This window comes from Bombus affinis, unplaced genomic scaffold (assembly GCF_024516045.1).
Source record: "Bombus affinis isolate iyBomAffi1 unplaced genomic scaffold, iyBomAffi1.2 ctg00000070.1, whole genome shotgun sequence".
NCBI classification, from domain to species: Eukaryota; Metazoa; Arthropoda; class Insecta; order Hymenoptera; family Apidae; genus Bombus; species Bombus affinis.
Window position 1 is genome coordinate 907,071 of NW_026108823.1, and position 17,899 is coordinate 924,969.

Below are 17,899 nucleotides of genomic sequence, written 5' to 3' on the forward strand. Positions count from 1 at the left end.
TCCCTACTTGTTTCCCTTGGTACTTTCATAATTTTCGTAATTACAATAAAAGATTTAATTTGTAATAAGTTAAAGATTTGATCCCTTGCTTTATGATGTACCAGAACCTTTGAACTAACAACTTTGAAGTGACAACTGAACGAGAACTGACAAGCTTTCATTTCAATCTATATTTAAGATATTTAATATTTAATCGGTTTTCGTGACACCGAATAAATAATAAATAATAAATTTGAAGGGAAAAAGACAAGAGATTAAGAAAAAATTCTGAAAGAGACACAAATCAGTAGTATTATTTTATATTACTTTGCGAATTACTTTTCAAGCAGAAAAATAGTTTGACGGTCACTTGTAGTTCCTTCCTTGCCATTTCATTTATTAAATTCGTTTAATTTCGTAAACAAAATAGCCACTCGTGGCGAGTTTGGAGTTTAAAATAGAATTTTGTCATACAGGCTGGTTGGTAATTGATAGTACAGGCGGAAAATTGATGATTCTACTCGAAAAAAAGAAGTCGAAAATATAGAATAAAAGAAATTAAAATATTACAATTGCCATCACTAAGCTCAGCGTCCACAATACACTATGTTTTTCAAGTTTAGGTGAACCATCGATGATAACCACATCAGATCCGGACCAATACTCAGTGCCAACCTCATCCAGGCATTCGAACTCGCAACATCGGCGTCCAACGCGGAATCTCTTGCACTTGTGTAATAAAAAGAAATCGATTAATTGTACGGATCAAGCGTCACTAGACTACTCGAAAATCCAGGTCATTCAAAGAATGAAAGAAGAAAGAATTGCTCCAATTCCACCATTGCTTTTGCAAAACTAGTATTTGTGAACCGTTGGTCAAATGTATTATAACACTAAACGTACATTTCGGGAACAATAATTTGTGCTATGAAACAGAATACGATAAAGTTCAAAGGTTACATCGATTTTCAAAATTTTATAAATTCAGTTGTATGACAGTATCAGTCAGCTCTTTTTCTGTCCCCAAGCGCCAAAATTCATTCCGACTACCATTTTACGTATTTTACAGAAGTAAGCCTTCATTCATCTCCCATTCCATCCACCAACATGCTCTCGACGTATTATCTTCTAAGTAAAATATTGATGTTGAGTCAGACATCCAACTGAATAATCTTTTCGGTGTTACTATAAGGCATTTAAAACCAGGGCTTGTGCTTATACGTTAGATGTAATACTTGGCATGAAACCTGCTTATATTAATATTAAATTTATGCATAGTAAGATGTTGGACCATTGTCAAAATGAAATTACTTAGCATCTTATATAGCCTGGCAAGGCTCGAACGTTTTATCTTCCTGTAGATTTTCTTTGCTTTTAGACTTTCCTTCCATTTCTTTGAATTGGTATCTTCTGTACACTATTTATAAAGGAAGAATAAATTACATGTTACATCCAAGTTACCAATCCAAATAATTTTAAGTAAGAAAGGAGATCTAATGCAGCAGTTTCAACTTAAATATAGATCCGACGATTATTTACGAACGAATAGTATAAATCTTTTAGCAATATGAAATTCGCAATATTTATTCAAATATTTATATTTATATTACGCCATTAGCAAAGAAGACATGTTTTCGTGCGTTAAATTTAAAGGTTTTGATGGTATTTTATCATTATATTACTTCTAAATTTTAAAGGACCAAATCACATGGCTGAAATTTTTAAAGTCTTTCTATATCTTTGAGGAAGTAAGATAAGGTTGATAGATAGTCGTTGTTGGTACTTAACCGAGTATGGTCATATAGTCGATTAAATGAAATTTCTATTCTTTCAGATATATATCGTCAAATATATATTATATATCAATGTTAATTGTTATCTGTGTTGGCGTAGTGAAAAAACACATTGATGTTCGGTGTTTCAATTATCAGAATTATAATCGATGTTAAATGTATAGAGTGTCAAAAAATTATTTGTTATAGCTGTGGAAGATGGAGATCTGTTAGAGAAAATGGATCATGAAATTGATCTTGAGTATAATTTTCAGACAAAATTTTTTATTGCATCATAAAGTACTCATCACGAGAAACGAAAGTTTCAGAAAACCCCTGGATCGTAAATGATTCGTTCTTTTGAAAAAAGCTGTTTAAAATTTCTTATACTAATCCCTATACTAATTGTGTATACTAACTGTATTTAGTATATTATGTTATAAATAATGGTTAATATAAGTATCAAAATAAATAGACAACAATTAATTAGATAACATCGTAATAACATAATATAATATAATGGGCGTAATCATATACAGTAAAACTTAGAAAATATGCTCTGGATGAATTCGGTGAAAATTATTCTTTGTTCCGTGGTATATATAGGCAAAAACGAATGGTAGACCGCAGCATAATAGTTTCCAACAACATTCTCAATATTAAGGATATCAACATCTTAGATTTAATCAAAGCCGCTGGAATACGCCAGATATTTCATATCTGACTTAAACATGTACAGTGACGAGCGAAAAAAGTAAACACATAAATGTAAAAGACTAATTTCTCAAGTGATCGGTAAAGATTAGGTAACAGTAACTACAAGTTATTATTAACGAAATGTAATAGTTAATTTTCATTAACATTAATAATGTACAAATCATTTTACAAAAATGGATATCTCAAACCATGTTTACAGTTTTGCACATTAATTATACTCGTCGAATCAAGGTTTCAACATAGATATTTCGTCCACTAGTACTACTTCACGTTTATTATATCCAATAGAATTAACTACTATTTAGGTAAATTATTTTGTGGAATGGTCAAATAATGCTCTTTTCTCATTATACCTTCGACATTCGCTTTTTACATAAAATCAACGGGCTGTGTTTACACTTTTGCTTGTCACGGCGTATCAAGGAAGATTGAAATATAAAGTAATTCGCACAAAAAAGTAGATATTAGTATTGATGTTATTGTATTCCATATTTGACCTTAAAATATGAATAAAATCAGTCTAAGTATTAATGAAATTTCAAACATTTTTTCTAAAAGAACGGAACTTTCCTTTCTAATGAGCACTATATGATGCAATAGAAAAACAATTTGACACTGAAAATTGTGGTCAAGATCAATTTTGCGCTACACTTATTTAACCAATTTTCATCAAATCGAAGGTGTAGAATGGCTTGAAAAAAATACCGCGATAAATACTTTTTTGACACTTTGTACAAAGTTGTATATCAATGTGTATATCGATACACATACTCTGTATGTGCATATCCGTGGTATATATATCCGTTTTTCGAAGCAAAATGTCATCTACCTGATCAAAAGAGCAAAGCAAAAACACTACATAGAGGGTTTGTTACTGTTAACACTCTCTATTTCCGTGCGTAAAGTATCCAACCAGATATCCAGGAACAGCTTTCAGGGAACGAGATTGAATATTTGATCGAATATATTTAATATGGCAATGTTACGTATAACAATATACGTATGGAATTTTAAAAGTCACGAGGGTTGCAGCGGACTCAATTTTAATGTACATTAAACATTTTGCTCATTGATGACCTTACCTTAATTTTTTTCTCCTTCCTCGCTTTCTTCTCCTATGCGAGTGACACAGCAAGATTGATAGTAACAAGCGATTTCATTAAAACACAATCTCCTTTTCCATTTGATGAACACGATACGAGACGAGGGAATGATTTAGGAACACGACTTTCGAGCGGTTTCAACAACTATTAAGTTTCATTTATAGCAACGAACACTGCCAAAGACGTAATCAATAAGATTCGCGTAGGTGCCGTAGATGACGTAGATGAAAAAACGTAGATCAAACGTAAATGACGAAATTATACATTAATTTATTTTAACGCGTTAAAATTACGCTAATGACAGTTGCTCCATTCAATTTGTTCACATATTTGAGCCCTATATGGAACAAAGTGAACGGAGCATCTGCAAGCGTGTTAACCGGACAACGACGAATTTTCACATCTACTCCTCGAAGCTTCACATATATCAATGACCACTGCCGTAGTCATGGACAAACGTAGATGACGAAGTTATGTATTGATTCACTTTAACACGTTAAGATTACGCTAGTGACACTTGCGCAGTACTATTTGTTCATATATTTAAGCCCTATATGCAACAAAGTGAACGTAGCATCTGCAAGCGTGTTAATTGGACAACCACGAATTTTCACATATATTGCACGAAGATTCGTATATAACAATGATCACTGCCATAATCATGGTCAAACGTAGATGACGAGATTATGCATTAATTCACTTTAAAAATTACGCTAGTGACAGTTGCGCCGTTCTATTTGTTCATATATTTAAGCCCTATATGCAACAAAGTGAACGTAGCATCTGCAAGCGTGTTAGTTGGACAACGACGAATTTCGTTTCGCAAACACGGACACGTGAAACATTTTGAAGTTACGTGGACGCGAGAGTAATTCGTTCCCTTAAATTGCTCAATTTCCATTTCTTTCGCCATGTATATTCGAGTATTGCATTTGAATGGCAGAGCAGTGGGAAGTAACGGCGCACGTCGTTGATATATCGACAGGAACATGAATTCTTTTTTCATAGGATGAATACTTTTTTCATCGAATTATTAAACCGAATCAAGTTTTCAAATCCAATCATTTAATTTCATCGTTTTACATCGAACGTTTCAATCTTTTTTCTTTTAAATACTTTACCTATATTTCATCTCGTTGAATATTCCATATTTTTAATGCTACTACCACTTATTGGTAATTTCAAATATGTAATTATCGTTCTGAAGTTAGAAATTCGAAATAACATTCGTCAGTATATGATTCTACGTTTTATATAGAGTAATAAAAATGATACAATGAGTTTCGGTAAATAACCAATAAAAATTTTTGTTCCTTTTTCTTTTTCTTTTTTTTTTGGTTTTATGTATCCAAGGTCGAGAATAAACTATGTGCACGTTTCCTCTCGTTTCTTGTATTTTTATGAGGAATTCAGTCTTTTTACGCCACAAGAGTCTCAACGTTTTCGTTTTCACGCCTACGTTACGCTCGTTAAACACGTTCCAACAAGACCATGAATAAGGATAACAGCTTTAATGTTTTCACATGTGTTTATTTATTATTTTAGACCTTAAATATTTTATTTATAAAATCTTTATTTAAACAAGTTACCATTGTCGCTACAATAAATCAATGAATGAAATCAGTTTAAATTTAAAATATCATTTCATAATTTCTCGTCACTTGTATCTAAAAACAACAAAAAACCGGTGTATCCACATCGGATAAATTAATACGCCCCGACGCAAAATAAAACCAAGACGCACAGCTCTGTGGAATGCCAACAGTCTAGCGCAACGCAAACTTGAACTAGAACTCTTCCTAAAACACCAGCAAATCGACATAATGCTCATAACTGAAACCCACTTCACCGACAAAAACTACCTGAACATAAACGGATACAAGTTCTACCATACCCAACACCCCAGCGGAAAGGCCCACGGCGGCACCGGAATCATAATCAAATCAAACATTAAGCACTACGAACTTCCACCATTCCAGAAAGACTACCTCCAAGCATGGTCTTGAAGACTGTCATGGTACAATCACCACTTCAGCTGTATACTGCCCTCCCAGACACTCCATCGCCAAAGAAGACTTTGACGACTTCCTGGACACCCTGGGCAATAGATTCATAGCTGGAGGAGACTACAACGCCAAACACACCCAATGGGGCAGCAGACTGGTTACAGTAGGAGGCAAAAACCTCCTCAACAGCATAATAACCAACAACCTCAACTACCTTACCACATACGAACCCACACACTGGCCCACCGACACAAACAAAATACCCGATCTCCTTGATTTCCTCACTAAAAAAAAATATCTCGTCAAGACACGTCCAAATCAATTCCTCGGCTGATCTCTCCTCTAATCATTCCCCCGTGATAGTAACAGTCAGTTCAACTATCATCGAGAATACACGTAATGGCTCCATACATAACCAACACACCAACTGGCAGCTCTTTAGAGAAGTCTTTACACACACAACTTCAGCCTCAACTTCACTAAAAACCAATGAAGAAATCGAAGCAGCCACGGAATACCTAAACACGAGCATAATAAACGCTATCCGCTTCTCCACACCGGCAAAAACGTCCATCAGCAATCACGAATACCCCCAGTACATATTTAAAAAAATAGCAGAAAAATGTAGACTAAGAAGGATATGGCAGACCCATAGAACACCGGAGGACAAACGCAAACTAAACAACGCAACTACAAAACTATCCAAAACTATAAAAAAAACTACAATAATGACCGTTTTCACAAATATCTCGCCAGCTTGTCCCCCACAGCCGACTCCAACTACTCACTATGGAAGGCCTCCAGGAAACTCACGCGCCTCCCACAAATAATACCTCCAAGCCGCCGTCCGCAGAGTGGATGGGCGCGTAGCCCTATAGAAAAAGCCAACCTATTTGCCAAACACTTGACTGAAGTATTCCAACTACATTCCTCCATAGCTGCAGCGGACGTTACCGAATATCTGCACACTCCCTTCCAAATGTCCCCTCCTATTGAACCCTTCACTTCTTCAGAGATCATAGAAGCAATCAGTCGCCTAAACCCCAAGAAAGCAGCAGGTCACGACCTAATAGGAAATAAAACAATCAAGGAACTTCCGATAAAAGGGATTGCACTCATCGCATCAATCTTTAATGCTATCCTCCGCCTTCAACACTTTCCCAAGGCTTGGAAAATCTCACTGATCACCCTCATCCCTAAACCCGGTAAACCAATATATGAAACCAGCTGCTATCGCCCAATCAGTCTTTTACCTACCCTGTCTAAACTATTCGAGAGGATGCTCACGAATCGTCTCCTTCCACTCCTAGAAGAATTGAAAACACTCCCAGACCACCAATTCGGCTTCCGAAAACAACACTCAACAGTAGAGCAAATCCACCGCATAACCCACATGATCAGCCAAACCCTTGAAAAGAAAAAATACTGCTCAGCGGTATTCCTAGACATCCAACAGGCATTCGACAAAGTATGGCATAAAGGGCTACTCTACAAGCTCAAAAAGATCCAACCCCATCCATACTACTCCATCTTAAAATCCTACCTAACCAACAGACAATTCATAGTTAAATGTCTAGGCGCCACTTCCGCAACATTCCCAATAGAATCCGGCATACCCCAAGGTAGTGTCCTCGGACCCCTACTGTTCTCCATCTACACTGCCGACTTACCTATATCAAACGAGGTAACAATAGCAACATTTGCCGACGACACAGCACTATTAGCTACCCACGCAGACCCGGCAATTGCCTCATCCACTCTCCAGCGAAGTATCGACACCATGGAAAAGTGGTTCCAAAAATGGGGTTTCAAAATAAACGAAAAAAAATCCTCTCATGTAACCTTCACGCTCCGAAAACAAACCTGCCCCCAGGTCACCATTAACAACACAATAATCCCAAGCAAGGACTCCGTAAGATACCTGGTCATGACCCTGGACAGGAGGCTAACTTGGAAAAAACATATCTCAGAAAAAACAAAGCAACTAAAGGAAAAATTAAGAAAATTCTATTGGTTCACGGGCCGACGCTCCAAACTAAACATACAGAACAAAATAATCCTCTACAAGGCCGCAATAAAACCTGTCTGGACCTACGGAATCCAACTATGGGGAACAGCAAGTAATTCCAACATTGAAATACTCCAACGCTTCCAATCGAAAACGCTAAGATCCCTATCAAATGCACCCTGGTATGTTACCAACGAAACAATCCACCGTGACCTCAAGATACCTACAGTCAAAGATGAAATATACAAGTCCAGAAGCAGATATAACACAAGAGTCAACAACCACCACAACCCACTAGTCACCCAACTACTGGACACGACGGACCGATCTACATTTATCATATTTTATATAAAATTAGAAGGGACCTTTAAAAAATTGCATGCAACAACACACTTACAGGTACTCTTGAATTAGTTTTTCTACATGTCCGATTATGTCTTTATATGTATATGTCAATTCAAATTTATTTTCTTAAATGTCCCTTAATGAAAAACTAACACTTCATATTAACTTTGAACTTTTGAGTTCTTAGAATATTCTGATTTAGTCACTGGCTGTACCATAAATTCATTTACAGATATTATATTTCCACCAAGAGCTAGTTTTATTATGAGCCTTCCTGCATCATCATCGAATCCTTCTATTTGACCATAATTATTACTTTGTTTTCCAGCTATAATTTTCACAAATGTTCCTTTCTCGATTTTAACTTCTTCCTCTTCTTTTTTGGAATCTGTATTTTTCTTCTGCAATGCTACTTTGTCTGCTCCAAGACCAATACCTTTTGGTCGTAATTCTGGTATGACAGCTGCTACTAATCTGTAATAGTTAGAATAAACGATTGTGAAATAAAAAATGATGTTCTCTGTTTACTTTCCAATAAGTGATGTATTAAATACATATAATTAATTTAATCCAGAGTAAAATTCATACTTTTCATTTCAACCAATTCCCTTTCCTGGTTGCCATCCCATTCCCCTTAACATTGCTACACCAAAAGCATCAATAGGAATTTTTTCATAATCTTCTAACGTAGACTGAAAAATACAAAACGATATTTATAATATGCAAATGTAATACATCTGTGCATTGCACATCAATATGTTGATAACGTACCTGTTCTTTGCCTCTTAATGATTCATCTTCTACTAAAGGTAAAGTTAAATCATTTGTTTTAGTTTCATATTTATTCTTTGACTTAAGTTCCTCAATGATTTCTTTCGTCGCTTGCTCTTCTAAAGTAACAACTTTATTTTCACTATCTTCAACTGGCTCTTTCTTTATTGATATTATTGGCGATGTTTTTCCATTAGATAGCTTTGATTTTGCCTCGTTAACACTAGCGTCTCCTACCTTTTCCTTATCTGCCTTCGGAAGGAAAATATCTGCATCTATTTTATTAAGAATTCTATCATGCCAGGTTTTTGAACCTAGTAATGGAATAATTAGAGGTTCATCTTTTTTTCCTTCCTCACTGAAATAAAAAAATTGTTTTCAAATATATATATTCCGCTATTGGTGATTTTTATAGGTTAGGTTGAGGTTATATGTTTCTTGATTATAAATTTTACTTTTTGAACTCACCCTATTACTTTAATACCTTTCTCATCAAGGCATTCAATGCAATCAACTTTCTTTTTTTCTTGTGGAATAGCATTTTTTAACACAGGTTTCTTAATAGATTTCGCAAAACCGAAGGAAATCTTCTTTCCTTCTTCTGCCATTTATTTGTTATTTTAACACTGACTTATAGATCAATACACATGTATATACTAGACATAAAGATTGATGTCACTTGAATCTATGTACATGAATCTAATATCTTATTATACTTTATTAATCTACTCAAAATTACTTGCACATTACTAAAATTTCATTCCGACAATGTATCAAGCGCCTGAATAAGTGACATTAAAGTAAACATATATCAAAGAGGAAACAAGAAGAACTGACGCCTATGGTTTTCTATGTTACAAAGCTAGTGCTGCACCATACGGCCAAATGCCGAAGGTGGCTTATGCTAGTATATACCTGCCTATACGTTTCAATGAGAAAATCGATATTATGTGTTCATGTGAAAATTCACATTTCCCTAGGAGCTGTATTTTGATAGATTTAAGCTTCTAATGGAGCATTTTAAACGTATAGAGTATACTATGAAGTAGATAGTAGTGCGGATCATTTTATATTCATAGAAAATTTGAATGTATAGAAATGTACAAAATGCTCATGATATGCAAAAATATGCAAAATATTCAAAGTAAACCAATCATCAAAAAGTTTAGAAGGTGAAACAAATTTCTTTAATAACACCTAGATTAATTTTTATTTGTTAACAATCCCATATATAACCATAGCTTTTTCCCGGCGCATATACGCGCCCTTACATGCGTCAATAAGATAAGGGGAAATAAAAGACAGATTATCGATAAAATACACTAACACATATGTAATACGTGGATATATAACCACTCAGATTACACATATTATATATTATAAGGGAATATGTATACCACGTATATATGTAGAACGAATATTTCAAACTTGTTTATAGCCCGTGCGCACACATAAATGCACGCACACGAACAATTTTTCGAACGATAATTATATTAATAATTTATAACCATTTATATTTTTATATTTTTATATTTTTATATTTTTATATTTTTATATGATAAGCATTTATATTTTTTAAAATATGTTCTTATGGCATACATATTTATTCCACGCTTCATATCTATCCACATCCGTAACTGTAGGTGACATTGTTTTTTAACAATTTTGCTATTATTTCGTAATTCTTTAATTCATATTTCAAAGTCGTAACAGATGTTTCTTTTTTTTTTCAAGTTTTTCCCATATTGGACTTATTTCTAGCAGCCATGCTTGCTTACAAAGCAATTTTATATCCACGCAAGAATATTTTTCAGTAGATTTTATTATGTGGTTTACAATATCCATATTCTCTAATAACTGGTTGCTAAGGTATAATTTGAACATACCAAGTCGAGTAACTTCATTTGGTAATGATACGTATATTTTCTTTTCAAGGCATCTGCGTAAAGCTGCATCAATGTCCCTAATAATATATTTACAATAAATATTATTGTTCTGTTATATTAATAATAACAAAGGAATATTCCGCACAACACAATAATTAAGATTAAGATAATGAATAATTATGATATTAAGATATTTTCTACTTAGAAAACATTGAAATAGCGTGATATACGTAGCAAGGGCAATTAGTTACAGCCAAAAGAACTACATTAGAATTTTCGTTAGATACTAATCCATCCAATCTAGAAAGAAGTTCTGATCTGAATCTCTTTGCAGGTTCAGACAATGTACAGTTTACTCCTTTATTTGTGCCTATCCAGTCAATCTCATCGATAAAAATAATTGTAGGCGAAAAATTATAGGCAAGTTCAAATAAAACCTGTTCAGTTTAACAAATGTATTTATTATTTATTAAATATTATATTCAAAATTCCTTAAATTCATTGTTTCATCACGAACGTAATATCATTTCGTTTTCCAAACAACTATTCTAGTTATATATGATTATTATTATATATGATAGATATATTCCAGAATCTCTTCTTCATAGACAAAGGAAATCAACTTACACGGATATACTTCTCGGAATCACCTCTCCATTTGCTCACCAATGAGCTGGCCGTTATGTTAAAAAAGGTGCATTGGCATTCTGTTGCGACTGCCTTCGCCAACATCGTCTTCCCTATTTCGTAATTGCTTGTATAGCAGAATAACTTTCCAGGGAGAAAATGGGCCTTTAAAAAAGATAAGGTACTTGAGGAGATACACAATGGCCTCCTTAATAGCAGATTTACATTCCTCTAGGCCTACGATGTTGTCCCAATATACATTTAATTTTGTCAGTATGATTTCCTGCGACAATACAAAGATGAAATGGCGCATAATCTCCGTATTAATTTCCGTAAATGTTATGTAATTCGTTATTTAAAGCTTTACTGAAATCAATATTTACAATACGTATATTAATCGAAAATAACTTACGCATGAAATGTCTTCAATAATCTTCCATAATTCCAGATTGTCTATATAAAGCTTCTGAGCCTATTTTGATATCTTTGATTGCGTGGATTGTTCCATTAAGATGTTAAATAGCTCTCCTCTTCTGATGAAGATTCATCGCTTTCATTGGCGAAAATTGATGTCACTGTCATTGCGAGATTAATATCATCCGTAGCATCACCCCTCATCTTCTGTTGTGCATTCCTCCCTTTCACAGACCCAGATACAGACTCACTTCTCGTTTGTTTGCTAACAGATTTGACACGTTTTACTACTTCTTCAAAGATTGAATGATATTGTAATCGATACGTTGAATACGTTGAGAACGTTGAATAGTGTTAAATAATTTAAATTCTTACACTTTGTTCGCATTTGTCATTTCCCTCGTCTTTATTTCCTTTTCAGTTATTTTCTTGCACAATATAGGATATTTTTGGAATTTCATCTTGTAATAATTTTCATATTCTGTAAGAATAATTTCCAAATCGACGTTGTCGCAGACTCGATATTTCCGAGGTAGACGAGCTTCCCGGATTAATACATCGCTAATGTCTACATATCTAAAAAATATAATTTTTAATTCATTGAACAAATTTTATGCTATGAGTACACACTATACGATAATCATCAATTAACTGTTTTATTTCTCGGTAAGACAGACAAAAAGAATGTACTGTCTATTTATTATTATATAAATCCTCGGCGATAATTTTTTGCCTTCTGCTTTTTAATTTCTAATTTTTAAAGTTTGAATTTATATATATTTTCATTTATAACTAGTTAATCTACGTTATCGATTGAGTTATTCTATAACTACTGAGTTACCGATGTCGATTTTCAAATTTTGGTTCCTTCCCCTCTTTCCGCACTAATTTCTATTTCGATTGGTCACCGATACTATTCGAAAAAATTGCAACTAAGAAGATATCTAAATATATACACATAATATAAATATATAAACATAATTTTGTTATCTACTATCTTGATACGTGCAAAGATAAATCTTAATGATATATAATACAGCGTAAATGGTTATAAATAATTAATTATTGACAATAATTATAAGAATTATCGAAAGAAAAAATCATAGATACTATGTGCGAGTGTAAAATATCACAAAAAATGAACAACAATTGTGAAAAACGCAATATGGCAAATCAATGACAAAACACACTCATGACTGTCATGGAAGTTCCAAAGTCTAAAATCTAGAATATTCCTTACCTCTTTTCGCAAATTATGAGATATCTTATTTGTGGTACCTTGCAGCGATAAATCACCGTTCATTGTAATAGTTTTAAATGTGATAATGATATCCTTGTATTGACTATCGTTTTTCGATAGTTACGAGAATTTTCGTTTATTACTTTGAGACAATCCGTCACTTCCTTTCTCTTATAAAGTTTCCCTTCAACTCCGTTGAAAACTGAGCATCAAACAGGAGACGAACGATTTGTTGTCATGGCAATGTTAGTTCACACGTAAGCAGGGTGCGAATATAATGATGGAATAGTCGAATCCTGTCTACTGTATAGTAAGATGGATGCGACATGGAAATAGAAAGAGAAGGCTGTATATAAGCATTTTCTATCCTTGTTTAATCAGGCATGCACACTAGTGGACACTGACGGCGCTCGTTTACCGTTGTTACACATTTCCGGTACAAGTACGCGGGCATTAGAGAAGGACGGAACGGTCTCTCTCTTTACCCCTATATCGCGTTTTTAGTTCGCTCACGCGCTCTGTACTTATATCTATTACATTTCCACCATAAGCAGCGGCCGTGCAGTGACTTACAAAAGTTTCGAACTCGCGGACGTTTAATCACGTTCCCTACTCCGAAGGGGTAAGTACAAAGTTGCTCGTCTCAGTACTCTTGTTAGAAGTTTTATCATCTTTTTCATTTCGTGGCTACAAGTTTTTCCAGGAAATTCTTATCGTTTTACAAGGGCTGTGGGACACAGTGACGTCAGCTATCGATCATATACGCGAATTTGTTGTAAATTAATTAGGAGAATATCTGGAGTTGTTTATCGTTGCCAGCTGTAAAATATTAGAATTTTTCATTCATAATTGTCATATTTTCGACTCTTCCGTTGCCAAGACCATCTTGAAAGATTTTTGGTATGTTCCATCACCCTTGTTAAAAGTGTGCCCATTGGTTAGCTATATTGATTTTAAAAACCAATACGTATATCAAGTTTATTATCTAACAGAAACAAAGAAATTCGTTTTATTAACGAATTTTCGATGTTTTCTTCTCAATTTCCTTTAGCATCGAACGAAGAACATTATTTGATCAAACGTTTCATCGTTCAGATTATATTTCGTTTAAAAAGATTGAAATTGATATCGAGATAAAATCAAAAAGTATCCGTTGTTCTCGAACATTCTAGTATTCCTTCGCCGCCCGGGAGAAAGACAGGTATGAAGAAAGAGGATATTTTTTTTTATTAACTTTTTAATATTGATATTTCGACAAATATTGACGTGTGCAGCGAGAAAATCGAGTGAAATTTTCAATAATATCGTTTTAATAATTTGTGAAACGAATTAGTTTGGTTTTTTCCATTTTTATTAGTTTCCGTCAGTGCTGATTGACGCGCCACTCCAGTTTCCATTTCCGTTTCTCGAAATTTCCTACGTCCTTGGTCTTTGGGACTCTTTGCCCAGGTAACTGCATTGCTTCTGGGTACGTCTCACCGTTCGGGTCTCTCGAGCTTTCGGTGTCAGTTGTTACCGTTGAAGGAAGAGAAGCTGGTGACGGATATTATCGGATAAATCGTTTATTCTGGAAAAGTTCGAGTAAGTTCGTTCTGTTTGAATAAATCAAGACATAGATCAATTTTTATCGTATCATCGTGATTCGCCATGTCGTACGTTTGGTTTCGGGATACCATATGTTTTTAATTTGGTACTTTTAATTTGACATTTTACGCCTATAATCGTGACAGGAAGATACTTTCAGTGAATTATAAATATTTTAAATTATAAATTATAAATATTTGTTATAAATTACAATCATACTACGGGGAAAAGTGAAACATATGTTTTCTTGTGGAACGATTCATGTGATAGTAAATTATTCGAAGCATAATAATGCTTAATTAAACATCTATACGGTAACATTTACGGACGAATATTGGGGTAATATTATCGCGTCGCTTTAATCTGGCATTTAATGCTTTGATTGCGGTCTTTGAAATGGCATCACAGATGCTGGTATAATATCACACGAAAAAGAAAGGACCACCAAGTGCACCAGTGCGTTGCAGCCATCGGGGGTGGCTTTGACGCCGGTGCCGAGGAGAGGCGCAGAACGTGTTCGATCGACCCGCGAACGCAGCCCGTGCTCATACTGCGACAGAGTTCGTTTCAGTTAGTCTCAGTCGCTGTTTGCCCGTCGACAGCGTATAGTCGCGCCGGCCAACGATTATTTTTTCTTTTTTTGTTTCTCGATAATTCTCTCGCAACGTTCTATACGTACACGTTCTATACGTACACCATCAGTTTATCGCGTGATCATTGTTCCCGCTTCCCCTACCTTTTGTCACGTCCTTCAAAGAAGATTTCCCTTCAGTTTTTTGTTGTTTGGGGAAAATTCATCGCTCGGACACATGGATTTATCGACACGACGGTTTATCGAGGCATCAGCGTGATGTACTTTTCAAGTTTCATATTTTCTCTATGATACTTTCTAAGGAGAATTTAGAATTCGAAAGATATCAATTTCCAGGAAATATAGGTCTTTATGAGACCATCGATAGGTTTGAATTTAATTAACTCTCTTATAATTGGTATTTCAATTTTTTAATTCCTTAAATTTAGCTTTCTTTATGCGGTTTCTTTAGCTTTCTTTAGACGATATAACGCGGGCATTTTATGATATATCCAATATATTCGTATATATTTTACTTTATACATTCGATAAATTTCCTTGGTTGGCCGGCCTGCAACCCACATACGGCACTTAATAAAAATTTGTTTCGTTAGAGGTCAGTGTTTGTTCATCTTCGTCATAAAAATGTCATGACGTCATATCATATCACAAGGGTTCTTCTGAAAGCTAGATATTCGATAACAAGATTAATGGTTTTCGGTAGCTTGCAATGTCAAGCTTTGAACTGGCGGGATCGCCTTGCTGTCAAATCGCCATTCAGCAGCGACCATATTCTTTAACTACGTTCAAGACGTATATCACGCTACAGGAACCATCAAAGGAGGATAATTGCAAGTTAGTTGCCCCTTAGAAACGAGACAGTTGGTTGTTACTTGTTATCCGTAGTTGGTAGTTGTTCTCCTTAGTCGCCACATATTATAAAGACGACATTCATAGTCACCAGTTGCCTTCGCTAATAGTTTCTTGTTGTCTGTAGTTAGTTCTCGTCATCGCTATGTATTCCATCAACCACGTAAAATTTAACATATAGGATTTTATTCTTTTTTATTCTTTCTGTAGGAAGATTCTTTAAGTAATATGAATTTAAGTAACTATTTTATGATACAATAAAGTGGAAAAACGATTATTTTACGTAACGTAATGTTTTAAAGAACATTGAATTTAAAGGATTCAGATAGATATCTTAAACGTAATTAAACCCTCCATATCGTAACAAATTAAAAGAAATTGCGCAAGAAAGTACAAATACATTTAATGCATAAAACATATATTTAAAATCCAAATGTAGGCGTTGACGCGTGCGTGCTACATGTTCGAAACGTTCGTTACATCCGCGATAAAATTTGTAACGACGAAGAAGCTTAACATATGGTGTGCTTCAAGACGATAGTAAAAAGTGTTGGCGGATTTTTCGAAATTTCTTCCATTCTTAATAAAAATATATTGTATAAATATAGTAAGATTTTTCAAATTTAAATAGTTATAATGATTTGAAAGTTTACAATCGTACGGTTCTGTTTTATCCTTTGAATATACCTGTCATTTTCATATCTCCTTTTAACTAAACTAAATATTTGGAAATCCTATAATTTGTACACTTCTATTTGTGACTAAGATCGATGAAATTAACGCGTAACTATGCTTTCAATAATGGCTTCGATGTATTGCTCACCATTATGGCGGATTAACGTCTCTAAGTGATCGACCTTAATAACTAAATGGCAGCCGCGATTCAGTGGTAGAGCCTTACACATGACGGACATTGCAAGCGCTTGTAAGACGTCTATCGTGAAACGTTTCCAATAGCATCGATTACGACGACGGTGAAATCCGAATAGAAATATATATCGCGTATCGCTTCAGCCTGACATGTCTTAAAATAGAATCACAATTTTTCGTTCTTAAAAAAAAAAAAAAAAAAAAGAAAAAAAAGTCTATAAAAATTATATGCAAATAAAATAGATAAATGGATAAATGGTTGTACAAATTTATAAAACAGATATTACAAATATACGTAAATAAATTATATATTTATAAATTGTTTGTTTAAATATCTGTTTGTTTAAATAAATAAAAGGGATATTTACGACTTACAATGAACGTAGTCCTGTTTTTAGTTTTAAACAAAGCAAAAACGGATAACAACTTTTTAAAATGTAAAACTCAACGCAACAGTGGTTTGTTTTAATTAATCAATAACGTTCAAAGTTAATTAATTTAGAGTGGTTTGTACATTTTGTATGCTCGCCGTATTTTAACGTTTGATGTGTAACGTTTGATGTAGTACTTGATGCCCGAAAAATCGAAAAATAATTAAATTTGATCGTTTCGTCGAATTTACAAGTGTGTATATTCGTGTGAAATCCTATGTGCTTGTGTATGCTGATGTGAAAGGCGGTAATATATTTTTCTTTTTTCGATTATTGTTGTCAACTTTTGTGTGGAATAAATCAATTCCGTGAATAGAAGTGCAATCAATACAGCTTACTATGAAATGATAGCACAACAACAGTACATATCGCCATTGACGTCAGCTTCACAAAATTTCTCGAGTATCGAGGTCGTCCATTTGGGTTAAGAATTTATTTCCAAAATGCCACAAGCACGAATATCTTATGGAAATCCACTGTATTTCCACTGTAATTTTTAATAATCAGATTCCATATTGTATGCTACGATTCGAGGAAAATCCGCAGCTAATTATTATCTTTGCTGCCTTTAAATACCATAAATAGTCGTCCGTAAATTTTAAAAGATTTTCTGTGCCATACTTATATTGTGTATTTTAGTCTTAAGGTGCGGATCGTGTTCAATTAATCGAAAGTGATGAAACTGTAATGGGTCACGATAGTCAA

General features: G+C 34.2%; 3 protein-coding genes and 2 long non-coding RNA genes across 16 annotated transcripts in view; 3 read left to right on the plus strand and 2 right to left on the minus strand.

Annotated features, from left to right (window-relative positions):
* LOC126927031 (G-patch domain and KOW motifs-containing protein-like) overlaps nucleotides 1-17,899 on the minus strand; it is a 730,127-nt gene that overhangs the window by 611,130 nt on the left and 101,098 nt on the right. The gene's annotated exons all lie outside the window — the stretch shown is intronic.
* The window catches only part of LOC126927033 (G-patch domain and KOW motifs-containing protein-like), a 205,763-nt gene that overhangs the window by 126,887 nt on the left and 60,977 nt on the right, over nucleotides 1-17,899 (minus strand). For 2 of the 9 annotated variants that reach the window (XM_050743348.1, XM_050743349.1), the window contains exons 1-3: nucleotides 9,170-9,523; nucleotides 8,702-9,059; nucleotides 8,519-8,622 (exon numbers count right to left, since the gene is read on the minus strand). The exons of 4 other annotated variants lie outside the window; for them this stretch is intronic. In XM_050743348.1, coding sequence (XP_050599305.1) covers nucleotides 8,527-8,622; nucleotides 8,702-9,059; nucleotides 9,170-9,309 — 594 coding nt within the window. In that variant the 5' untranslated portion in view covers nucleotides 9,310-9,523 and the 3' untranslated portion in view covers nucleotides 8,519-8,526. Of the gene's footprint in view, nucleotides 1-8,366; nucleotides 8,403-8,486; nucleotides 8,623-8,701; nucleotides 9,060-9,169; nucleotides 9,524-17,899 lie in introns of those variants that run through there. 3 more of the 9 variants (XR_007715102.1, XM_050743346.1, XR_007715101.1) reach the window with 3 other exon arrangements.
* LOC126927077 (uncharacterized) lies at nucleotides 9,585-10,988 on the plus strand. Its single transcript, XR_007715131.1, has 2 exons — nucleotides 9,585-9,873; nucleotides 10,922-10,988. It is a non-coding gene; the product is annotated as an uncharacterized LOC126927077 (long non-coding RNA).
* On the plus strand, nucleotides 11,350-12,007 carry LOC126927069 (uncharacterized). The gene is made up of 2 exons (XR_007715122.1): nucleotides 11,350-11,546; nucleotides 11,663-12,007. It is a non-coding gene; the product is annotated as an uncharacterized LOC126927069 (long non-coding RNA).
* LOC126927053 (integral membrane protein DGCR2/IDD-like) overlaps nucleotides 13,472-17,899 on the plus strand; it is a 386,199-nt gene continuing 381,771 nt past the window's right edge. Inside the window, exon 1 of the mRNA XM_050743408.1 lies at nucleotides 13,472-13,490. The gene's annotated coding sequence lies outside the window, so the exon portion shown is untranslated. The remainder of the gene's footprint in view (nucleotides 13,491-17,899) is intronic.